The 25,684-nt window shown below is 39.0% G+C and overlaps 1 protein-coding gene across 3 annotated transcripts; it reads left to right on the top strand.

Moving 5' to 3' along the window:
- The first annotated feature begins 1,734 nt into the window (after positions 1–1,734).
- Positions 1,735–24,310, top strand: BPNT1 (3'(2'), 5'-bisphosphate nucleotidase 1). 3 transcript variants are annotated; one of them, XM_034667200.1, is made up of 11 exons: positions 1,735–1,896; positions 4,244–4,307; positions 6,685–6,811; positions 11,435–11,539; positions 12,992–13,099; positions 14,195–14,243; positions 15,744–15,835; positions 16,967–17,011; positions 20,051–20,248; positions 22,444–22,549; positions 23,618–24,310. In XM_034667200.1, the coding sequence occupies exons 3-11, from the start codon at positions 6,692–6,694 to the stop codon at positions 23,764–23,766; spliced, it is 972 nt and encodes a 323-aa protein (XP_034523091.1). In that variant the 5' UTR covers positions 1,735–1,896; positions 4,244–4,307; positions 6,685–6,691; the 3' UTR covers positions 23,767–24,310. The 3 variants fall into 3 exon arrangements, with proteins under 3 accessions (XP_034523091.1, XP_019656039.1, XP_034523092.1); XM_019800480.2 differs by lacking the exon at positions 4,244–4,307; XM_034667201.1 differs by lacking the exons at positions 4,244–4,307; positions 16,967–17,011.
- Positions 24,311–25,684: the final 1,374 nt, after the last annotated feature.

The raw sequence follows: 25,684 nt of genomic DNA, 5'->3' as shown, positions 1-25,684 counted from the left end.
TAGCCATTTTGTTGCTACTGCTCTCTGGCGAGTTTTTAATGGAAATTATTGTTTGTTTCTAATTATAAAAGTTTGGGAGTTACACAAGAGCACGCAGAAACAAAAATGGTTCACTGACTACTCTCTTCCCCAAACCAATGTGTTTTTTCTTTTAATGCAAAGGTAATTGCTTTTATGAAAGCTACGGGAAATTCCCTAAAGAGTCCGGTAAAGCAAGTCTCCAAAACACAAACTGCTTTTGAATTAGGTGAAGCTAAAACAAGTGTACAGTAGTGGGGAAAATATCATAAAAAATTTAAGTATTTTGTAGTTAGAATGTGGCTAAGTGTCTAAACTACAAAACTAGATGGTGCAATATGGCTCAGCATTATCAGGAGAAATAAAGCAAAATTCCAATCCCAGGACACATGCTCTAAGAAAAGACCTGGCAGAGAATATTCTTTGGATTTTTCATTTCTTCTTTTTTTTTTTTTTTTAAGATTTTTTAAATTTATTTATTCGGCAGAGATAGACACAGCCAGCGAGAGAGGGAACACAGCAGGGGGAGTGGGAGAGGAAGAAGCAGGCTCACAGCAGAGGAGCCTGAAGTGGGGCTCCATCCCGTAACGCCAGGATCACGCCCTGAGCTGAAGGCAGACGCTTAACCGCTGTGCCACCCAGGCGCCTCAGATTTTTCATTTCTTCTAAGCAATGAGAATGTGGTCATGAGCTACTTACTCAATTTAAAAATAAAGTAGTAACTTTAGTAATATAAAGGATACCTTTAATAATACAATATAAAATGACCATTCCCTTTGATAGTTTTTCTTGCCTTGAATTCTACCCTAATAACATAGTGAGTTTTGTTTCCTAGTCAGTGGGAGAATTTCAGTCTTTAAATGGATGTGTTTAAGCAATTTACATTTATTGTTGTAACTGATGTTTGCTATTAACTCTGCCATCTTATTTTGTTATTTTTGATATTATAATCACCGTGCCCTGCTTAATATTGAAAAAAAATTGTTGCCCATTCACTCTGCTATTTTCATTGCGTATCTACCTTCACACAAAAACATAAACAGAGAGGCACAAAAAGTGTGCTCCTTAAATAGATGGTGAAAGCCTAAATGAATAAGGCATTTTTTGTTTTTGCCTGTTTTGTTTTTACTTTTGTCTGTGCAATAACAATCAGAAGTAGATTTTCTTCTGTGCCACAAAAAGCAAACAACCAACCAACCACCAACCCCCAAATCATTAACATAACAAATCATTATCTGGTCAGGAAAATAAAGTATCTCCCAGGATTTCCTGGCAGGCATTGAAAGGGTCACAGACTCTTTTAAGAATCTCAATAAGTGCTAAACAACAACAACAACACAACAACAACAACAACATAAGCACTAGTGGTAATTCTGCATAAAGTCGTTTTGCTATTGGGAGCGGAGGTATTGTGGACCACCTGAAGCCAGTCCGCGGACACTTGGGGTTCGAGGGTAGGCCGTCGCTGACCACCGCAGTGCGATATTACTAGTCCAATGAACATTTTAAGAGCGTACAAAGTGGACTGGAAGACCCCTAAAACCAAAATGAATCTTTAAAAGTAGACACACCTCTTGGGGTGACAGTAGGCGATACACGCCGCCGGAGAGTTTAAGATAAAACACGGAGAAATGGAGTTTTCTGGCTGGTCGGGAGTCTCCGGCGGCCGTGGGAGTAGCTGTTCTGCGCCTGCGCCGAATTTCCCGCATGCTCAGTAGCTGCGGTAGGTTTGTCCTACATCCACCAACGTATGACCTATTGACGGGAAGGCGGCCAGCTACTGGACCCAACGAGGGACCTGTTGCTTGATAGCTTTCTGTTGTTGCTGTTGTTATCCTGCAAGTGTCTTTCGTCTAGCTTTGTTCCAGGCTTGTCACTGTAAGTTTCTCCCCTGCGAATCAGGACAACGGCCTTGGGCAGATCTGAAATATTTTGGTCCCCTAACTCCACCCCTTTGCACAGATACAAGGAGATTACAGGGATTTATGTTTAAAAAAGAAAAAAGTTTGCATGAACCAGATTGCCTCTCCAGATATTCCAATTTCGGACCTAGATTCTTAAGAGTGTCAACAACTTAATTGTTGATCGGTGCGTTTATTTTCATGCTCCAGGGTCTTTTCATGGCTATTTATTGTAGAATTAACAAGGCAAACCTAGAGAGTGGGTTCGTTAGTGCACTCAAATTTAGAGACTGCCTTACGCCTGAAATTAAATTTCGTTCAAATAGCACACATTCTTCCTACTATCTATTCTGCATACTTGTAGGCTTGCTTGATTTATTCAGGTTTCCTTGAAAATGTAATTGCTAGTTCAAAAGATGTGTACATTTTACTTTGAGTAAGCTTTTCAAAATCATCCTAAGAGGTTTTAACCACTTTGCATCCTTGCTAACAGTGCTGGGGAGGATGTTCCCTCACAGGTTAGCCAACACTGGGCGTTTTTATCTTTGCCAGTGTTACACATGAGCAATCATCTTTTGCTGTTTTAATTTGCATTTCTTTCATAATTAATGAAGTTGAGCATTTCATGTAATTAACGCCATTGTTTTTCTTTTAACAGGAATAGCCTATTTGTGTCCTTTGCTCATTTTTCTATTGGATTATTCATCTTTAACATATTGATGTAAAAGCCCTTTACATAACCAAAATTAACTCAGATGTCTAGTACATGATACAACATTTTTTTCGCATTTTGTCAGTCATCTGCTTTGCTTGTGGTAATTTGATTACATAGATATCTTAGTTTTGTGCAAATTTGTCAATATGTTCTTTTATAGAGTCTTAGTTTTTCTCATGTTTAAAAGTCCTTTATCAAATTTACAGTATATTTCACGCGGTTTTATTCTCATGCTTTTATGGTTTCATTCTTTACTTCTGAAATCATGCATTGATCTGAAACGTATATTGATACAAAGAATGCAAAAAGTTTCCCACATTTTTTTTTAAAAGATTAGCAACTGTTCCCACCATTTTTGCACAAACTTTAACTTTCCCTTGTGATTTGAAATACCACCTTTAGTGTGTTTGGATCTATTTCTGAGTTTTAATTCCGCCAAGGACTAAACTGTTTAATTGCTATAGTTTTATATCATATTTTGGTAACTGGCAAGGAGAGTATCTTGGCTCATTGTTCTTTTTTCAGAATTTGCTCCGCTATGCTCATATTTTTATTTTTCCAGATGACCTTCAACCTTAGCATCACTCAATCAGGTTTCAAAAGATACAGTCTTTGTATTTTGATCGGGAACTCGTCATTCATTTTTAAAAGATTTTATTTTTCATTTGAGAGAGAGTCAGAGAGAGGGAGACAGACAGAGAACAAGCAGGGTGAAGGGAGAGGGAGAAGCAGACTTCCCGCTGAGCAGGAAGCCCAATGTAGGGCTCAATCTTAGGACCCTGGGATCATGACCTGAGCCTAGGGCAGAGGCTTAACCGACTGAGCCACCCAGGCACCACTATCATTCATTTTTAGATCCTAATCCTCATGTGTTCACCACCTTTATATTCAATTCAAGATACCTCTCCCAGGCTATCAAAGGAAATGGATCATTTGATTCCTGTTTTTAATCCTTCAAAGCTAGCCTTATTGGCTACTATAAAGGTTTCTTAAAAGATGGGATGTTAGGTTGATAGCCGTATGTGGCATACAACCTTTTTCATACGCACTTTAAGCCTCAAGCCCTGAATGTTATGGAAAAAAAAATCTGTAACGTGATTCTGGATTGTATTGGTTATCATATTACATCCTCAGGGTCAAAATAATGTTGCAGAAGCTATAGGAATTTTTTGCCCGGAACACTACCCTGTCTCTGCAGGATAGCCAGTAATGAGGACAATTATCACAATCATGGTTAGCCAGTATGATTTAGTGCTTACCTTGTGCCAGGGACTGTTACAAGTGCTTTACCTGCATTACTCATTTAATAATTACAACAACCCTATGCTATGGATACTATTACTAGCTCCATTTTACAGAGTGAGGCACAGAGAATTTAAGTGGCTTTCCCAAGATCACATAGCTAACAAACGCCAGAGCCAGGATTTGAACACTGGCAGTTGGCTGCAGAACCGGTGTGTTTAGCTACCTTATCCTGTTTTTGAGTAAGCTGACCGAAAGCTGTGTTCCCAAAGAGTGGTGCTTTAGGACCCAGAAGATGTAAAACTGGTAGAGAAGGAAGTCTCCTGTATATAATCTGAACTGCTATAAGGAAGTTTGCAACTTGCAGGTAGTTTTTCAGAGGCGGCTGGCGGCCCGCGGCGTGGTGTGTTCTCCATCAATACTATCAACAGGTGATTCTCATTTGGGTTCTGGGAGGGGGCACAATTAAAAAGGCTAAAAGGAACCTGTCTTCCAGATGTGTTTTGATAATATGATTAGATTCATTTTCTTTATTAAGGGCCAAAATTGTATTCATTTGTTTAAAAAAATGTAAGAAAAATATTAGACAAGGGGATAATAATATTTCATTACTAATTATGTTTGGACCAAAGAAGTATTTCAGAGAAATCGGTAGAAATGTTTTATTTGCCAACTAAAAGTGATTTGCGGGTTCTCTTTAAAAATCGCTGTTAATGCTTTATATCAAACCTGTTACATTCTTATGAAACTGGTGTTAGCTTTAAATGGCATTTTGTATAGTATGCATTTTATGAGGAATGTAGTAGAAAAAGCCTAAAAGGTGGTCCTTATAAGAAAATACTGTGGATGTGGAAACAAAAGGAAGTGGTTTAGTCATATTTGAAGCCTGACAAGGCTGGAGTGATTGCTTAATTGGCTGAAACATAAGTGATATCTGTGGAAAGGTAAAACACTACCATACAGTGAGGGAAAATGATCTGCCTTTCACCAATGGCATTTTATATAACATGGGACTGAATGAGCATACCAACACATATTAAAATAGCCTCAGTAGTTAAGGCATTTGGGTAGTACATGATTGATTGCCTGAAGACTACCTTTTCCAGTGTGGCATAAATCAGATATGCCGCTGGTCATGGATAATAAGGAAGTAGAGGTAAGGTCAACAAAGTGTTTGCTGAATTATTTCTCCTGTTTTCTATTTGAGTCTTAGGTAATTTTCATAAGCAGTTTTTCCACCTAGCATGCCAATAAAATGAATCTAGCCTGATTATGATGTAATAAGATAAAGAGAATTTAATACATAGGAATTCATTTTATTTTCATCTTAATTCCAGACAGCTACTGGCCACAGTATGAAATTCATTACCTTACATCAAATTCAGTTCTGTTCTCCTTTTGAAGGGTTTCAAACACTTTCCCTGTGTATTGTCTCAATTAATGTCCATAATCCCTGTGAGTAGAATGCAGATGGGAGAAAAAAGATGTAAAGAGCTTAAAAGGCACGTCAGATCAAATATGCAGTCAGAAATTGGCGGTAGAATAATGGCTTGCTGAATGGAGATTCATAATGTCCCTTAAGTTCTGTATTGTGTTCCTTTGTTGCATTGAAATAATGTTGACCTGATTCGTTTACAGGAAAAAGAGTTTTTGTCTTCAGTTTGTTCCCTGTGAGCACTCTGAGACAGAGAAAAAGTCCAAGAGGTTTCTTAGGGCATGTTCTTGGGATCACTTATGGGAAGTGTGAAGAAGGTAGTGATGCCTTGGGAAGTGGGGAGTTGGCCGGCGGTGCAGTCTCAGTGAGGGCCCCAGTCAACCATCCATGCTGGGCATTCAGAAGCTAGGATGACCCAGCAGAGTTGGGGTGGCAGCCCCTTTGGAGTGTAGAGTGGCCTTTAAACCGATCTCCTCTGTTGACCTGTTGCAGGTGCAATGACTCAGATAAATTCCCAAAGAAAGATGGCAGCTAGGAGCCATCTGTTGGTGGCAGTCTCAGCAGTGGGGAAATGTTCTTCAGCCCTGAAGGGAGTCTGGGTGGTACATCCCTGCCTCAGAACAGTCACTAAAATTGCAGGGTTTGAGTTTGTATTTTCAAAGAGGAATATACACTTTATCCTGAAGGCTGTTTTTCCGATATTTTCCATGGGGCCAGGGGCTATTCTGACACTCATTACTTTTCCAGATGATTGGTCTTCACCCCAATTAAGTGCATGTTCTCTTTATTTGGCAACTGATGATGTTAGTAAATAGCCAGCAGATTAAATTTTATTTAATCTCTAATGGAACATTCATTGGTTTTTAGAAACTAATTGTAATCCCATGCAACCCCTCCTTTTTTAAATTACTCTGTACGTACACCCACATCCCTTATGCTGTTCATACCTCTCTTGGCTCTTATCTATTTTATGTTACAGACTTTAGGTTACAATATTTTACCCCCAATGCACCAGAATATTAGCTCGTCCATGGCAGATGTTATATCTTATATTTTTAGCCCCCAATGCACTTTCCACGGCCTTTGCACGTACATACATATGCCTCATACACAAAACCTTCACACATGCTCATAGGCCTGGGCCAGTTTTTCCCCATGCTTCAGAATGTCCTATCTGCAGAGAGAAAGAATAGTATAAAATTTATTGAGAGAGTTAATGCTGACATGGAGGTTTTTCTAAGTCTCTTAGTAAATATTTATTAAAGAATCTGTACAGTTAAGTACTCAGTAAATATGTGTTGAATTGATTTCAAGTGACTGAAACCGGTAATTGGCTTTGAAAGTAACAACAGTTCTCTTAATTTCCCTTTCAGGCTTATCATGGCTTCCAATCCCACCGTGTTGATGCGGCTGGTAGCCTCAGCATATTCTATCGCTCAGAAGGCAGGAACCATAGTCAGACGTGTTATTGCTGAAGGAGACCTGGGTATCGTGGAGAAGGTACTGAAAGCCCCATCTCATTTCATAACAACTTTATTTTTGTTCTTTGACGTTTTAGCTGAAGGATGTAATAATCTGGACAGACTTTAATAGTTGAAATAATTAATGTCTCCCCTATGGAGATTGCTAGACCCTTAGTTCAAATAGGTTCTATTTCTGCTTTAAAAATGACTCCAGACTTCCTGCATCCAAAACTTTTATTTGTATGGTGAGGCCTTCTGACTGCTCTTCAGCCCCAGAGCACCGTAACCAAGCTTCATATCCTAAAGTAATCTCTTACAGGACATATACAGTCCTTAGTGAACTTGACATGTTGATAAAATCTGGCATATAAATAAGTATCCCTTATAGTCAGAGCTTTAAATTTTTTTCTTCTTCATGGAAAAGAAACACAAGACAAGGTTGTTTTATTTTTCCCCTAGTATGGAAATTAAAAATTCAGGTAAATTAAGGGGCGCCTGGGTGGCACAGCAGTTAAGCGTCTGCCTTCAGCTCAGGGCGTGATCCCGGCGTTATGGGTTCGAGCCCCACCGGCGTTACGGGATCGAGCCCCACATCAGGCTCCTCTGCTATGAGCCTGCTTCTTCCTCTCCCACTCCCCCTGCTTGTGTTCCCTCTATCTCTATCGAATAAATAAATAAAATCTTAAAAAAAAAAAAAAAAGATTCTCTCTCTCTCCCCCTTTCTCTTAAAAAAAAAATTCAGGTAAATTTAAAAAAAAAAACAACAGGTAAATTATCAGAAAGATAGTTCATCATGATAGTTAATTCTTTTTGTTTTTGTTTTTTAGGTGAGCTCTACACCCAGCATGGGGCTTGAGCTTACAATGGTGAGATCAGGAGTTGCAGACTCTACCTACTGAACCAGCCAGACGCCCCTAGTTATAGTTGATTCTTAAAAGAAAATCCTACTATGCATGTGTTCTACTTTAAAATATAATTTTTTTTGAGATTTTATTTATTTGAGAGAGAGCACAAGAGGGGGAGCAGCAGGCAGAGGGGGAGGGAGAAGCAGTCTCCCTGTTAAGCAGGGAGCCTGATGTGGGCTTGGTCCCAGGACCCTGAGATCCTGACCCGAGCCGAGCCAAAGGCAGACACTTAACCAACTGAGCCACCCAGGTGCTCCTAAAATAGAATTTCTTTTACAAGATTTGGTCATCATTTCACGTTGCAATTTTTAAATGTAAGTTTCCATATGTTGACTTTTTATGATAACCTTTAAAGAAGATTGTATTGTAATTTTGCCCAAGTTAGAAAATTACAGGGTATGATTAACTATTAACATTATAATGATTTATAAATAGAGTTGTAGTTAAGTCACTCCTTTATGATAAATCAAGGATCTATCTAAGGCTGTTAGCAGAAAAAAATGAGGACCAAAAATATGAGTAAAAAACAACTTAGTAATAAGTTCAGATGAGCTAATTATAGGACATTCAACATAAGTGCTTTTAAAAATTAAGAATAGGGGTGCTGGGGTGTTCAGTCAGTTAAGCGTCTGACTCTTGATTTCGACTCTGGTCATGATCTCAAGGTCCTGAGATCAAGTCCTGCGTCAGGCTCTGTGCTGAATATGGAGCGTGCTTACAATTCTCCCCCTCTGTTCCTCTTCCCCCCACTCCTCTGACTAGAAAAAAAAAATTAAGAATAAAAATCAGGGAGTGTGCCTTGCTGACTCAGAAGAACACTTGACTCTTGATCTCAGGGTCGTGAGTTTGAGCCCCACACTGGGCGTAGAGATTACTTAAATAAATAAAACTTAAAAAGGGGGGGGGGCGCCTAGGTAGCACAGTCGTTAAGCATCTGCCTTTGGCTCAGGGCGTGATCCCAGCGTTCTGGGATCGAGCTCCACATCAGGCTCCTCCGCTATGAGCCTGCTTCTTCCTCTCCCACTCCCCCTGCTTGTGTTCCCTCTCTCGCTGGCTGTCTATATCTCTGTCAAATAAATAAAATCTTTAAAAAAAAAAAAAAGGAATGAAAATCGCAAGAACAAGTTAAATCTCGTTTCTAATTTTGATAGATTTATGGGCTTAGTAGTATAGGAAGTAGATATAAGATATCTTGATTTCAGAAATAATTTTTCATTCTCCATTGTCAAAAAAGATTCAAGCTATTGATAAACATGGAGATGACCTCTCCCATCCCCCATCTTGAGCCACTGTTGGGTATATTCATAAGTGGGTGAGCAATGTTACCCAGACATTTGTTTTAATTCACAATTCACGTTAACCAAGAAAAGATCATTTGGTGACAGATCATAGGACTCCGCTTCCAACTCTGTCCTTTTCTCTTTAACCATTAACTTAAATACAGTTTTAAAAATTCATTGAATGTAACTTCTCAAAAATGTCATGGAACAGGAGGATATAGAGATCATACTTATCAAATTTATCAGTAAAATGAACCTGGGAAGAGTAGTTAATATATTGGATCACAGAATAAGTATTCAAAAAGTTACAAACACTGAGAAAAGAGGGCCAAATCCAACAGGATATTATATCAGGAATAATTAATAAGTTGCCAAAATATTCATGTAGTAAGAAGTAAATCTGATTTATATTTCTTTAAGAAAGAGGTTTTAGTTGATAACATACATGCTCAGTGATAAACCAACAATGTAATTCAGAGACTTTCAGAAGGCTACTAATCTTACGGCCTTTTTTAAAGTTTTTTTTTTCTATTATGAAAAATAGGAAATGGAGAGAAATAGCAAAAGTAAACAAAAATTATCCATCATGCCACCACTGCCAATACCTTTGATCATTTCTTTTCAGATAGTTTCCTTAGCATCACTTATTTTTAAATTGATTTTATGCTGTGATTATATTAGATGTACCACATTGTAGCCTATAGCTAAGGAGTGATGGAAAAACAATAATAATCTCCCTGTCCTCTGTATTGGTAATAATCTCCCTGTCGTCTGTACTGGTCAGACACTTCTAGTAATAATCTCCCTGTCCTTTGCACTGGTAATAATCTCCCTGTCGTCTGTACTGGTCACGTACTTCTGGGTAAGAGATAATAAGGTAACAATCACCCTGTCCTCTGTACTGGTCAGGCACTTTGTTGATACCTCATCTTAAAAGAGGCAGGGCAGAATTAAATTTGTCACACAAAGAATTCAAATGATTCGGGTTCAGTCTGGCACTATATCAGTAGAAAGAGCAGGAAATACTATCCCGGTCAAGAAAGAATTGGGATAGCTTTCCTCATATACTTAATGGCTGTCAATGTGTCTGCTTTTCCCTAGAGAGTAGTCTCTGGACTTGGTTGATATAGAAGTCATCTTCAAATTTAACAATTCTTTTAAGAAGTTTCAGCAGATAGGGGCGCCTGGGTGGCTCAGCCATTGAGCATCTGCCTTCGGCTCAGGTTGTGATCCCAGGGTCCTGGGATCGAGCCCCTCATTGGGCTCCTTGCTCGGCAGGAAGCCTGCTTCTCCCTCTCACACTCCCCTTGCTTGTGTCCCTCTCTTGCTGTCTCTCTCTGTCAATTAAATAAATAAAATCTTAAAAAAAAAAAAGTTTCAGGGGCGCCTGGGTGGCACAGCGGTTAAAGCGTCTGCCTTCGGCTCAGGGCGTGATCCCGGCGTTATGGGATCGAGCCCCACGTCAGGCTCCTCTGCTATGAGCCTGCTTCTTCCTCTCCCATTCCCCCTGCTTGTGTTCCCTCTCTCGCTGGCTGTCTCTATCTCTGTTGAATAAATAAATAAAATCTTAAAAAAAAAAAAAAAAGTTTCAGCAGATATTTCTAGAGTACCTATGGCGTGCCAGACACAGTTCTTTAGGAAATAAAACAAAGATGTCTGTCTTTGTGGCCCTACATGCCAGCACACTAGTACTTTGCATTAAGGTAATAAGCAGACTTCAGTGTGGCGTGAAAGTCTTTGATTTTCATGATCATTCCTTATTTCATTAAAAAGTATTGTAAAATTTTTAGTGTTCAAAGTAATACATTCTCTAACTCCACCTAACCAGGCGTGTATAAATTGCAATATGTCAGAATTCTGTAAAAGCAGCCTAACAAAAGAGGTTGTGGCTGTCATTTGCAAGATTTTCCACTGTCTTTTACTAGAATCACCATCTGACATAGGGATTGAGTGAGAATGCTATATATCAAATGTTATTGCTGCTCATTTTCATAGTTTTTATACTTTAGAAATAGGAATTCTTTCTATCATCCTGAGGACCTGTTGAATTATTAGGAAAGTGGATGGTTAGTAGATTAGTAGAAGATTAGTGAGTAGAAGTTAGAGAAGGATCCAAATTGGGAATACCTTTCAAACAGCTAAAGATAGGTTTTAGCTTTTACTGCCTTGAAAAGTTATGAATTTCTTATCTCTTCATCTTTTTAAGCAAAAGATTGATCTAGAGATCTTATGAAGGGGATTTCTTAAGTGGGGGAGAAAGTGTTCTAATAATCTAAAAGCTTCTTTCCAAACTTTAACCACTATAAATCCCACGAGAAAAACCAAGCCAGGAAGCTAGTCAACTCATTTGGTGTTCAGTTCCATGAATCTAAAAACAGTCAGTGCAACTTAAAGGGCATAGACACTCATGCATTAGGAATCAGAGAACAACTTATTTCATACTAGGTCTGCTGAAATTTTCATTCTTTGTTACAGACCTGTGCAACAGACCTGCAGACCAAAGCTGACCGATTGGCACAAATGAGCATATGCTCTTCACTGGCACGGAAATTCCCCAAACTGACAATCATAGGGGAAGAGGTAAGACTTGTCCGGGAGGCACTCTTTTTTTAATGACTGTGTATCATACAGATTTGTACTTGCCACTTTAATGACTTCTATATCACTGTTACTATATCTGGTGTTTTAACAGCAAAATAATTAGCCTATTCCTGGGACTGGAAGGAAATGTCTCATGATAAGATATTTAGTCCGTTTCTAGGCAGATGTCTCAATTCTTGACCGCAGAAGATAGGGTTCCTGTTGTAATATTCAGCATACAAACTATGAGATGGGCAGCATTCTAGAACCTTGGAATAAAATGGATTTTGTTGTTTCTGGTTGTTTTTTTTTTTGTTTTTTGGGTTTTTTTAATTAGGCTTATCCAAAGCCTATAACACTGTGAAAGTGAAGGAATGCGCATCTCATGTAATTGAGAGAGAAGATCTGATGTCAGAACCACTTATTTATTTATTTATTTTTCAGTTTTTAAAAGTGTGTTTATTAAGGGCTTAGGATGATAAGGAGCAGGAATCTTATGCTTACAAATAGGTTTTTAATGATTAATTCATGATGAATTATTACACACACTGAATCCTGTTGAGGGCAGGTTAAGCATTTAAAGCCATGTAAATGTTTCCATGGAAACTAAAGTCAGAACTCTTTTAGTTTTTTTTGTTTGTTTTTGTTGATTTTTTTTTTTTATTTAAGTTCAGTTTAGTTAACATATAGTGTATTATTAGTTTCAGAGGTAGAATTTAGTGATTGATCAGTTGCATATAAAACCCAGTGCTTAAAAAAAAAATAAAAAAACAAAACAAAACAAAAACCCCAGTGCTTATTACATCAAGTGCCCTCCTTACTGTCCATCAGCCAGTTACCCCATTCTCCCCCCACCCCCGTCCAGCGACCCTCAGTTTGTTTCCTGTGATTAGGAGTCTCTAATGGTTTGTCTCTCTCTCTGATTTTGTCTTGTTTTATTTTTCCTTCCCTTCCCCTGTGACCCTGTTTTGTTTCTTAAATTCCACATATGAGTGAGATCGTATGATAATTGTCTTTCTCTGATTGACTTATTTCACTTAGCATAACACCCTCTAGTTCCATCCACATTGTTGCAAATGGCAAGATTTCATTCTTTTTGATGGCTGAGTAGTATTCCATTGTATATATAGACCACATCTTCTTTATCCGTTCATCTGTCGATGGACATCTACAGAGCCACTTATTTAAATAAGTTTATAACACTTAGTTTTTTTTTTTTTAAACCGTTCAGGATAATGAAGATGGGAATTTTTTCGTAGTCAACTTTGATGAGCCATATGTGGTCATTTTTGCAATTTTATTCAGTTTGCTTTATTTTTTGACTCAGTTAAGCTCTAAACACAAATGGGAAACAGGTAGGCCTAGTGAACTCTGATTTCTTCTGTTACTAAGCCAAAGGGTGCTCTGTGAATACCAAGCAGCTTCAGTAACCATTGACGTTATCTGCTTTAGGATCTGCCTTTTGAAGAAGTGGACCAAGAGCTCATTGAAGATGGTCAATGGGAGGAGATACTGCAGCAGCCGTGCCCATCCCAGTACAGCGCTATTAAAGAAGAAGATGTATGAGCCATAGGATTACTGACGTCTTTGTTAACCTTCATGTTTGTGCTCTAGTAAATAAGATCTGCCCGTAAGACTGAAAAACTGGGGCACCAGGAACTTGAAATCTCTCATGGCCCTCATAGATGTGTCAGGCGACCCCAGGGAATGTGTGACCTGTTAACTTAGGGTTCGGTTCCTCATCCTATCGGTTTTTTCTCTACTCTAAAACTATTACTAAAAGCACTTCTAGGGAGCACATCTAATTTGTTAGTAGATTTGGTGGTAAAACATTTCATTGGCGTTTGAGGCTGGAAGGAGGTGAAACAGGTTGTTGCTTTATACTGGGAAGGCCACAAAACTCACCTCGTTTACTTTATATAGTTGTTTAAATTAAATCTGTGGCTTCAGATAATTGTCCTGATTCTTTAGTTGCTGAGTTTTGATTTATTTAACACACATTCATCAAATACCTACAGTGAGTAAGGAGCTTTGCTCTGATGGAGGGAGGATGCAAGGACAGTGAGACATGCTGTCTTCCGGGAGAAGTGGGCCCCATTCACAGGTTCACGCCAAGCACTGTAATTCCAGTGGACACGGCTGCATATTCTGAATCATGGTGAAGTCCTAAGTAGAAGGGATTTCTTTTTCTGTCTACTGTCAGGTTATAAACTGTTCATTTTTCTTGGCTGGATATAAACGGTGTCCTTAAGTTAAAATCAGATGGTCATTATTTTTTTAAAAATCAGCATTTGTATGCTAGAGTGAGTATCAGCCACATGCTGTTTAAAACATTTTTGGTGCCACTTTACAGTTTTCCCGGTACCACTGCCTAGACCTCAGTGTGTTCATAACATTGTGTTTGTGTTCAGGTGACGGTAAATGGATGAGTGAAGCATTTCCTATTTGAAATTCTTAGATCAGACTTTTCTCTAATTTAAATGGACTTTTTCCATGATTATAAAACAGTAAGGTTTTTTACTGTCACAAAACTGATGACATTAGCTTAAGCAATTCAAAATATAACTTCAAAAATGAAAAAAAAGGTATTTTTAATCTACTTAAACCTATTTTTTAAATATCGTATGCTTAATTTGTATATTTCCCTTTTTTCAGCTTGTGGTCTGGGTTGATCCTCTGGATGGTACCAAGGAATACACTGAAGGTTGGTCCCTCTTCAGTATTTGTTTTCGATAGCAGTAGGTCTAGTATATGATATTTAGTTGGAAATACTTAATATTTCACCTGCTACATGACAACCCAGCATCATAGTTTATGTTTATGCCCTAAAACTGTGTGTGTGTTCATCCTCGCTGTTACTGTTTATCAGCGATTGTCAAGACCGGGAGGGAGAAAATTCAGTCTCTTCAAATACCACCCCTGACCCTCTACCAGCACCATGATTCTAGTGTCCCCCAGGTGGGAATAACTAACACGAAGCCAGGGTTACCAGAGGGCCTACGCTGAACCCCCAGCTCTTTTGGGGCAGAAAACAAGGAAGAGCCCAGCTGTCCTCTGCCGCCACCTCCCTCCCCCGCCAGGTCCAACCCCTCCCTGCCACCATCTGTGAGCTGCTTTCTCCCTCACGGCTCCACCTTTAAAGATGAGTTTGGGAACACGGTACAATATTTCTCCTTTCTGAAATTGTCTAAGCTGAGAAAAATTGGAAAGCAACACATTAAAATAAAATTGGCAGCACTGAAGTAAAAAGACCAGGCTCAGAGCCAGAGTTTTAGGTTTTAGGAGCAGAGCATATATAAGCATAGAGTTTTATTTTTGAAACCGAGATCTGCATAGGTTTTCTTAATATTGGTTCTCAGCTTCATAACTTAAAAAAAAAAAAAAAGGATTTCTCATAATCATTAGAAAAAGCTTTCTGTGTCCTTGGGTGAGACATATCTATAATGAGTCAGTAGCACAGTATGTATGCACGTGTATGTATATGTATGTGTGTGCAGTAAAATGTCACTGTGATCCATTGAGAAATAGGGAAGCTCTAGACAGCTTAGTATGTATAAGAACACCCAGATAGATTGTTTTGATTTAGACCCCCACCTCCAGAGATTTTGATTCACTGGCTGTGGGAAAGAACCTTGAGAATCGATATTAAAAATTATGCCAGTTAAGGGGCGCCTGGCTGGCTCAGTCAGTAGAGCACGCAGCTCTCGATCTCAGGGTCGTGAGTTTGAGCCCCATGTTGGGTGTGGAGCCTACTTTAAAAAAATTATGCCAGTTAATTCTGATGCTGCTTGATAATCCGCAGAAACCCTACCTTAGAGACTTGAAATGCAGGTCTAGACAGTAATCCTGGAGTAGATAGTGATCCAGCAGGCCGGAGTGACATGGATGGTGGCGGAGGGGCACAGGAGTCTAACCATAATGGCTGTGGAGTTATAGGTGACTTATTCCATTGGTATACAAACTGTACTAATGAGACTGTGTCTATCGATTCAGTTCAGTGGCCGAAGATCCTACTTCTGTCTCTGGCCAGCCGTCTCTTATAATTTGTGCATTTTGCCAGAAGTAGGATTGATCGTGGGTGAATCATTACAGATTTCTTATTTTTATTCCAAAAATAACTTGGAGCGATTGACATGCTGATGATAAGTCATAATATGAGAAAGTTATATAATGGATCTTCTTGATACTCATTTCTTCTTCACAGGTCTTCTTGACAACGTGACAGTCCTTATTGGAATTGCTTATGAAGGAAAAGCCATAGCAGGAGTTATTAACCAGCCATATTACAATTACCAGGTATTACTATAAATGATACAAAAATATTTTATTAGATAAATAAGTAGAGTGTTATGTGATTCCTGATGTTATCTAATTCAGTGGTTTCTAGCTTCATTGCCTGTACAATTATTGGGGAGGTCTTCAAAATACAGCTTCCCAGATTATACCCTAGACCTGTTGAATCAGAACCTCTCAGGGCATTGATACCAGGAATGTATATGTATGTATCTGTGTGTACGCAGACACACCATATGTATTACATATATATATAAATTTGTGTGTGTGTGTGTATGCCTCATGATTCAAATGTAGAAGTTTGGGAATTACTGACATGGTTCTTGGTTAGCTTGGTCATTGAGACACCTGATTTACAGGTGGTTCTTGAAGCATATTGAAGAAATGAACCATTTCAACCAAGAAAAGATGCTAGCCATGTTGTTTTCCAGGTAATACTATATAGCACCTAAATTTCAGTCAGCATTGATAACAGAACTAGATATGCTCTTGCACTCATTTCTCTTTTATTTTGTCTCTCTAATCTGCTCTGACTTTCTATTATACTCCAAAGAAACTGTCTTCTCTAGAGGCAAGAGGTTAATGTAATTCCAAAGCAGAAATATACCATAAAACCGCATTAAATGTTAAAGGAAATTGTTGCAGTAAAATATTTGAGGTATTTACATTAGTGTGATCTTGATAGAACTTTGGAGAATCAAAGCAACCAGAGTGGGGACTATTACTACTGAATTAATAATTTGACTTAAGAGCAGGATTAATCTCTGCTTCTGAGATAAATTTGTTTTTCATGTGTACGATTAAAACTTTTTATTTATAATCCTGTGCTTCTTAAAATCATTTAGCAAAAATAGTGCATTATGAGGAAAGTCTCCTATACTGAATTGCTTAAGTGTCCATGAACTATTTAATATGACTTTAACGTTTATACAGCATAATATGCAGACACAAGTTTGTGGTTTTTATGTAAACCTGAAAGTAAGTTAATACTATTACTTAAAAGAGGGGCATTTAATTCATAGATAATGTTGTAATGCATGGCACTTTTCATCAGAAGATCACAGTGTTTAGGGGTTATTAATACTTTCCGTCACTTTTTTCTGAGATTAGAAACATTGTATTCATTTTCCACAGAACAATGAAAAGCAGAAGTTAAGGGAACACAGGAATGAAACAAAGGTGAGAAAAATAGCTAGGGTTTTGGCCCCACTAGTAGGTAGAAAAGAGGCAGGTGACCTGTGGTACCCCAGGTGGCCATTGTCCATCCCATGTCCCGGTTCACTTCCTCCTGTTCTGCTTCTCCCATTGCTGTCTCTCCCTTTCCCACAGTTCTCTGCACTCTTTTTCCTCTCATCCTCCACTCTTGCTTATGCCTTAAAATTTGTTGCAACAAGTGGAAAAGTTGCTCAGCTCTGTTGATGGTACTCAAGGCTCGAGCTTCAATTTTAAGTAATCATCAGTATAATAATAATAATAATAGCTAAAATTTGTCAAGAGTTTCCTGTGTGCTGCCAAACTCAAGGGGTTCACGTGCATTATCTCATTTAATACACGCCGCAGTCCTTGAAGGAAACTTTCTTCCTGTTTTACAGAAGAGGAAACTGAGGCAAGTAACTTGCCCCCAGACCACCCAGTTTGTTATTGACAGATCTGGAGATTGAAACCCAGGTCCAGGGGTGCCTGGGTGGCTCAGTGGGTTAAGTGTCCGACTCTTGATTTCAGCTCAGGTCATGATCTCGGGATCCTGAGATCGAGCCCCAAGTTGGGCTCTGCACTCAGTGTGAAGTCCGGTTGGGGTTCTTTCTCTCCCCCTCCATCTACCCCTCCCCCATGCTTCCTCGCTTTCTCTCTCTCTAAATAAATGAATAAATAAAATCTTAAAAAAAAGAAGAAGAAAGAAAGAAACCCAGGTCCAGGCCCATAGCAAATACTCTTGAGCTGGATAAAAGCCTTCAAACTTTAGTATTCTAACAGATACGGAAGCTGGTAGGCACTTAAAAGAAACAGTGTGGCTTAGTGCAAGGAAACCTAATCTGTCTACCTGTCAGAGATAGCTTCTTAACCGCTATGAATCATAATTAACCATTATGGAGTAAGATGACAATGTTAGTCTTTATCGCCCCCCACCTCACCCCAGAAAGTTGGTGTGGTGCTCTGAAGGAGAGAGACAGGGAGGCGAGGAGCTCAGCGGAAGGCTGGCCGGTGGCTTTGTGGGGTTGCATTTATCTCACCAGGGTGCCAGATCTTTGCCTACATACTCACTCACGGAGGGACTGTGACATCTTAGGAACCAGAATACCCGTGTCCACTCTTTAGTATGCTTTCCTTTCTTTTTCAGAATAACTGGAGAGCTGAATTAATAAATGGGTTCCTTGAAAGCATGACCTATATCTCAGCAATCAAGTGACAGCCCAATGGGCATCAGAGGCCATCTGTACTTTTCAGTTCTAAGACTGTCCTGCAGCATAGACTCGATGGTGAACCCAGGAAGCACATGAACATATGTTGAGCACCAGTGCTTGTTCTTTGGTTCCTTTATTGCCCCATTTGCAGGGCGAGCTGTGAGCAGACAGCCTTCAGCTGGCCACCTCTTCATGGGTTGCCTCACCTGTGAAGAGCTGCATGGTCCCGTGATGTGACAGTCTCTCAAGGCAGTCCCTTTCCAGGGACTGATTATTGCCTGAGTATAAGTGCTTGGTGTTTCCTTCCGATTTTTGTAACCCTGAAGGGCCGTTCTAGGTTCAGAGCTCCCCACAGGGCCAGCTGAGACTGTTGGTGGCTCTGCGTCACAGCTCTGTGTCTCCCTCTCCCCCACTTGTTCTTCCTTCCCTCCCTCCCACGGGGGTTAATCCCAAGGGTACTCTGTAATAAACACTCTCCCTATCTCAGGGTTTGCTTCCCAGGAAATCCAGCCTGCAACATAAGCATATTTCAGTGTAACAGCAGCCAGGGTACTGTTAGTGGGCGAATAAGATGATGTGTTTGAAAGCATTCTATTTTTTTTATTTTTTAGAGATTTTATTTATTTATTTTTTCGAGGGAGAGCGAGAGTGCATGCGCGCAAGTGGGAAGGAGGGGCAGTGGGAGAAGCAGACTCCCCACTGAGCGGGGAGGCCAATGCGGGACTCGATCCCAGGACCCTGGGATCATGACCTGAGCCGTAGGCAGATGCTTAACCCACTGAGCCACCCAGGCGCCCCTATTTTAACAAGGAAAATGGGCAGTATAGCTTAGTGATGAGGAATAATTGGCTTTGAATACAGATGAGCCTGAGTTTGGTTATGATCCTCCTGGAGTCCTTGGGCAGGTTACTTTAATGATTCCAAATCTCGTTTTTCTCAACTGGAAAACAAGAAACGATAATACCTACATCGTGGAGTTGTTTGGGGATTAAATGAGATGATACATGTAAGGCACTTAGTATAATGCCTGGTACTTGCTTAGTATTCAGTAAAATATTATGTCTGTATGTCCACAATGTATGTTTATTGTATTAACATAATGGTGTTTCGATGACTCTGTGTTAATCATTTCATCCATCAGGTTATGTTTTTCTGTATGAGGAGTATAGTTATAATAATGTGTTTGAAAACTCTTTGAGCTCTGCAAAGGAAGATACAGATGCTAAGACTGCATTGTCATTGCCCTTCTACTGCCACAATTGTCAGTCAGATCTTTAACCCTGACCCCATTATCCATGGCTACTCTTCAGTATCAGCCTGTTCGGCTGCCCTGTCTCTATAGCAGCAAAATACATTATTGCCATTACCTATTCCCATAGTAACAAGATCCTTGTTCCTTGTTCCTTGGATAATGAAAAGTAGTAATCGATACATGGTGTTTCATTTCCTGGGGACTTCAGTACCTTTTGCAAACAGCTCTTTTCAAATACAATAATGAGATCACTGGCTGATTTAGAGAGAGACGGGAATCAGTATATGATGTTTCCTTTTTCTGAGGACTTTAAGGAATAATCACAAGTTCCTTCAGTAGCTCTCAAACCCAGTTCCTAACCAAAACAGCAAGAGAACACTCAGTTGATTATCTCAGGAAAATTATATGGTGGATGATATTGTTCTCGTTCTTTATTGCATTACAGTATCATATTGTTTTATTAAAAAAAAATCATGATGCTAACCTAAAGCGATGTTCTATGTATGGCTGACGTTTTTCTCCGGATGATTACAAACTCTGCTATTGTCTCACTCACTTGCATAGGCAGGACCCGATGCTGTGTTGGGGAGGACAATCTGGGGAGTTTTAGGTTTAGGTGCCTTTGGGTTTCAGCTGAAAGAGGTGCCTGCTGGGAAACACATCATCACAACGACCCGCTCCCATAACAACAAGTTGGTGACTGACTGTGTCACCGCCATGAACCCTGATGACGTGCTGCGAGTGGGAGGAGCAGGAAATAAGGTATGAACACGCAATTGAATCATGGAAAGAAATCCTGAGCATTTCCCGAAATGGGAAATAAGAGCTGGGAAGAAGGAATTAGAGATTATAATTGACCATTGAAAGCACATTTCAGCAACATTTGAATTTTTAAAAAATGTTATGGTTCAAGTCTTTTTATCTAAGAGATGTCTGTGCTAATAGAAGTCATTAGGAGATCTTGTGCCTCTTGCTAGCCCTCGTATTCTTGAGGACCGTCTTGGGTTACTTCCTAGACCTTTCTTCTGCGGACACTAAGGAAGGGCCTGCATCCCCTTCCTGGATACTTCCCCCATTCTTTCACCTAGGCTTCCACCCTCCTTAGAAAATTGTGAAACAGAACAAACACAGGGGGATCTGCACCCGTAGCCCTGATCTCTTCTCATCTGACTGCCTCCTGGATATCATCGTGATGACACACTTCAGACATCCCAAATTCAGCATGCCCAATTGGACCTCTTCCTTTTTTCTTCCTGCCCCTACGTGCATTCCTCCTATTTCCTGTCTGCTTAATGGCACCACCATTTTCCTAATTGCTCTGGCCAGACGCCTGAAAGTCATCCTAGACTCCTTCCGTCCTCACATCCTATCTGTTCTTAATTCCTCCCTAATGTCTCTTCTTGTCCATCTCAACTGCCCCCACCCTCGTTGAAACCTATCATCATCCCGCACCCAGACTTCCTTGGATAACTCCCTGCACAACAATTTAAAATCCAAGCCTGTGAGAATGGAATGTAAATTCTCCTGTATTTTGGCCCTTATCTCTCACCCCAAACTTATTTCATGCCGTCCCCCAACTCAGACCCTGGCGATACTGGACTGGCTATAGTTCCTGATGCATGTGCATTTCACACTTGTGTATCCGGCACGGGGAAGGCAAATAGTAAATACTGAACTGAGTGGAATTCATTTTTCTTCACCTACCATTTGGAAGCAATAATCAACTATTTTTAGATTTCCAAAAGCAGTTACTGGTAAGAGGATGAAAATGGGAGTTTAAAAATAACAGTATTTAGGGGGAAAAATATAAAAACATTTCAAAGTAAAAATGTATTCTTGGTATTCACTAAATAGTGACAGGTGATTTCTCTTTGCCCTTACTTTTATAACCACAAAAATCCCATTAGGTCTTTTATTCCCAACGGGCACCATTCTCCTTAGGAACAAAGTCCCTATCCTCCATATCCCTCACCTTTTTTCCTATAAAAAGACCTTGTTGGGCAGTTATTAGCTTTTTTTTATGTCAAGGACTTCTTTTAGAGTCCAGTGAAGGCTACAGCCCTTCTTCCCTCAAGAAAATATACCCGAGATAGTTCTTGGTACATAATAAGACTCGACCCATATTTTTTAAATGAAAGAAAAACATTTTCCATAAAAGTCTACAGCAAGGTTTAATCGTTTGATGGTGTTCTTGAAGAGTACTAAGAAGAGTAATTGGTTACATTGCGTTCACTGAGATTTTCCTCATTCTTTCAGTCTGCTCTCTTCATCTGAACATGTGAAGTCTGAATTTTACAGTACGAATTATTTTACAGTATAACCAAAAATAAGTAAACGACTCATGAAAGCCTGATAGCAGGTTACTCTTTTGGAAGAGTCATGCAGTTTCTGTCAGTGACCTCAGTTTTGTTTGGGAATTATAGGAGTTATTAAGGTGACAGTTTAAAAATTCATATTTTGGTGGTAGAAACAGTAATACGTAGGAGGGCTCCGAAGACTTGAGAAACTACTTGTTAGCCTATCAGCATTGCATATGTGTTAGGACTTACTGCAGTTTATGCATTAGTGCACTACTTGACGTTCTTCTATCCTTTATGTAATCTACAAGATTAAAAATCTTCAGTTTTTCTACAATATACAGTATATTGCTTTTACAGTAAGAAAAAAATCGTAATAAAAAGAAAACTTTGTTTATGTAAGTAGGACTACGAAGGCTGTTCCGATCTCCTTGTAGCTTATTTAACCACTCTCACCTCACCCCCGGTCACTATATGATTCTATATCCCATAGTATTCTGTATATTTCTCTGTAATACTCATGTCCTTTCAACCTGCTAAAGGCTTTCACGTTGAGTCTGACAGAGGAATAAATGAAATATACTTGGTAGAAACAAGCACTTTCTCTTATTCTTTGATCATTTCATGGCCTGGGGATAATTATTATCTCCAACCTTACAGATAATTCAGCTGATTGAAGGCAAAGCCTCTGCATATGTATTTGCGAGTCCTGGATGTAAGAAGTGGGATACTTGTGCTCCGGAAGTCATTTTACATGCTGTGGGAGGTCAGTCCCTTTTACTTTGGGGAATTACAAGTATTACAGTTTTTATATTATGCTAAGACAGAGTATTTCAGTATATTACTTTACCTAGATTCTGAGCATGTAAAAGCTCGAAGGAATCCTAGAGATGAGCCAGTCCAACCCCCACATTTCAGAAGTGAGAATGTCAATTTTTCAGCAAATTTGTTTTCTTTAGTAATTTTTATCTTTTGGACTTCCATCTACATCTAGTTGATTTAATTAAACCCTTACTGATTTGTGGCTTTAATGCTTCTAGGGTTTCTTTTCTTTTCTTTTTTTTTTTTTTGTGAAAAGTAAAATGTTCATCACCATTTTCTTCACCTCACTTAGTTTCATTTAAGCCAATACTGGTAAATGTTTTAGTACTAGTGCTTAAGATCATGGAGTTAGAATTTTTTTTGTAATCTGACTGAAAATATATTACAAATATATGCATAGTAAGATGATTTTTCAATTTCCGTTAGACATGAGTTTACTTCTACTCTTAAACGAAACACTTGATTTTTGTTCTATCCTTTCTCCTAGTATATTATCCATATCATATCTCATCAGCATATTATATGACAAGGGAGTTAAATTTATCACAATCCCATCTCATTAGGATGCTAAATGAAACTAATGTTACGCAATTATATTTAATGAACATACTTCACTTAAACTCTTACTAAATAAAGTGTTCATAGTGGTAGAATGAGGAAAACACTTTTGAAAATGGGAATAGTAGTGATGGAGTAGAACTAACGGGAAAAGTAATCATCTCAGGAAAAGAGAAATTAATTGATACTGAGAAATATGAATTAAAAATGCTAAATGAAATTAATTTTAATCAAGGAGAAAAAATAGTTTTTCATCTTTCAGTTAATCAAAATTGTTCTATAGTTTTAAATTCAAGTGAATTAAAACTTAAACCTTTAGGGTCACTCATTATTTTTCCTATCTTATCCAGAATCAATTGTTATTATCACGTAGGGGAGTAAGAGGCACTTAAAAATAACTGGAAACATAACGATCTGGCCAGCCACTAATGTTGTATTGATGTTTCTTCTGTAGGCAAGTTAACCGATATCCATGGAAATGCCCTTCAGTATAACAAGGAGGTGAAGCACATGAACTCCGCAGGCGTCCTCGCCACGTTGCGCAATTACGACTACTATGCAAGTCGAGTTCCAGAGTCTGTGAAAAATGCACTTGTTCCTTAAAGGAAAATTTCATTTACTTAGCTAGGAGGAGGACACTTGATTCTATACACTTCAAAGCGAATCGGATGGAATTATTAGAGTTCCACTTTGACTTTATTCATTGTTGATTGGTGATTTATATTTAGTTCCTTAGGTGTACAAAAAGAAATTAAAGAACTTCTTGGTTACTTAATCACCCAGGCCAGTCGTGAGATCAGAAAGATGTATAAAGTAAGTGTGTGACAGTTCTTTTCCTCCTTGTACTTGGAGGAATGAAAGGAAGGTTTAGTTTCAACTCGCTATTCTGGTTGGTTGTTTAATGAACATTCCTGTTATTTGTGGGCAAGATTTCTTCAGGGCACAGAATCAGAAGTTGTTACCTGAATCTCATTCTTGTTTTTCACCATAACTTTAAGTTTTCCTTTCCTGCAGTTATGCATATACTGAAATGTCATGTATGTTGATGAAACAGATTTATAGGAAAAAGCTTCTTTGTTATAAATTATTTAATTCTAGCTCTTTATGTTCTTTACCACCTTTTAAAACTTTTAAGCAGTATTTGAAAATGACATATTCTGTACTGTGGACATTACTTTATTCTTAGTTAGTATCTTTGTAAAGCCTAACTGTGGCAAGTTAGGTACTTAACCTTAGTTCTTTCCAAGGGGGGATTATAACATAAGCTATCAAAATTATTCTGACATTCTGCCTAGATTTTTCTTTTTTAAGTCTCTTTCCAGTGCTTTTAAATAAATTTCTGTTACTGGATTAGGCAAGTCGTCTAAATTTATGGTTCTCAAACCCAACTACATATCAGAATCAGCCAGGAGGCTTTACAGAAATACAGAGTCATAGGCTCATCCCAGCAGTTTTGATTCTGTATGTTTTAAGAAGTCTACTCCAGGGAGTCTGATAATCATCGAAGTTTAGGTAATATCTTCAGAACACCCGTAACCTAGTCTGAAGAGGTCTTTGTGGCTTTGACACCTTTGACGACTCCAGTCTCTTGCGACTCTCTTTTTGGTGATTTTCTTCTTCCCTCTTCTATCCACTCCTACTTGGTCTCCTTTCTTGGTTTCTATTTGTCTCCCTTCCCTTAAATGTCAACATTCATCAAGATTCTGCTCTAGGTTCCCTCCACTTTCTCAGTAATGACCTAATCCACACATATGGCTTCATTTGGGCGGTTTGCCTTTAATTCCAAAATCTTTATCTAGGTTAGAGCTCAGAGGGGCGCCTGGCTGGCTCAGTCAGTAAAGTGTGTGACCCTTCATCTTGGAGTTGGGAGTTCAAGCCCCACCTTGGGTGTAGAGCTTACTTTAAATAAAACAAAACAAAACACTTCTCGGATTCTAGGCTGCCATGCCCAAGAGCCTGCTTTGATGTCTCACAGGTGTCTGTGAATTATGTTATATCTACAAAGCTCTTCATTCTTTCCCATGCCTCCTTAAATTATTTTACAAATCCTCAAGGTGATCAACTGGCCAAATTTGGAAATCACTTCCTAAATCCATTTACTTGCTTCTAAGAACAGAATTCCCTATCTATAGAGAGGAGACTAAACCTAATTAAAAAAAACAACAACAACAAAATCCAAGTGCAATGTGAGAATAACTTTGAAGTCATTTTCTACAGGTTCCTATTTAAAAATGAGTTATCCAAGAGGCATATTTGGAAGTCGACGTTCTCTCTTCATTCACGTTCCCTATACATTAATTTATACCCTGATACTCCTTTATTTCTGCCAGAGATCACTGTGACATCTTCCTGACTAATCGGCCTGCCTGCACTGTAACTCCTCTGCACTCCACTTATCATATCCTCCAGGGCGATTGTTCACAAAGTCAAATCTAGTAGTGCCACTCTCTTACTTAAAATCTTTTAGGGCTTCCTATTGCCTTCAGGGTAAAATACAAGTTCTTGTCACACGTGTGAACCT

The sequence above is a fragment of the Ailuropoda melanoleuca genome, chromosome 8 (assembly GCF_002007445.2).
Source record: "Ailuropoda melanoleuca isolate Jingjing chromosome 8, ASM200744v2, whole genome shotgun sequence".
NCBI classification, from domain to species: domain Eukaryota; kingdom Metazoa; phylum Chordata; class Mammalia; order Carnivora; family Ursidae; genus Ailuropoda; species Ailuropoda melanoleuca.
Note: the sequence above shows the minus strand (reverse complement) of the source record. Positions and strands in the feature narration are given on the sequence as shown.

Excerpts from the sequence above, each read along its gene's own strand:
- BPNT1 (XM_019800480.2), top strand. The coding sequence starts at position 6,692 with ATGGCTTCCAATCCCACCGTGTTGATGCGGCTGGTAGCCTCAGCATAT. Across the intron at positions 6,812-11,434 it reads ACCTGGGTATCGTGGAGAAG|ACCTGTGCAACAGACCTGCA; the intron begins GTACTGAAAGCC and ends TCTTTGTTACAG. Across the intron at positions 22,550-23,617 it reads CATTTTACATGCTGTGGGAG|GCAAGTTAACCGATATCCAT; the intron begins GTCAGTCCCTTT and ends TTTCTTCTGTAG.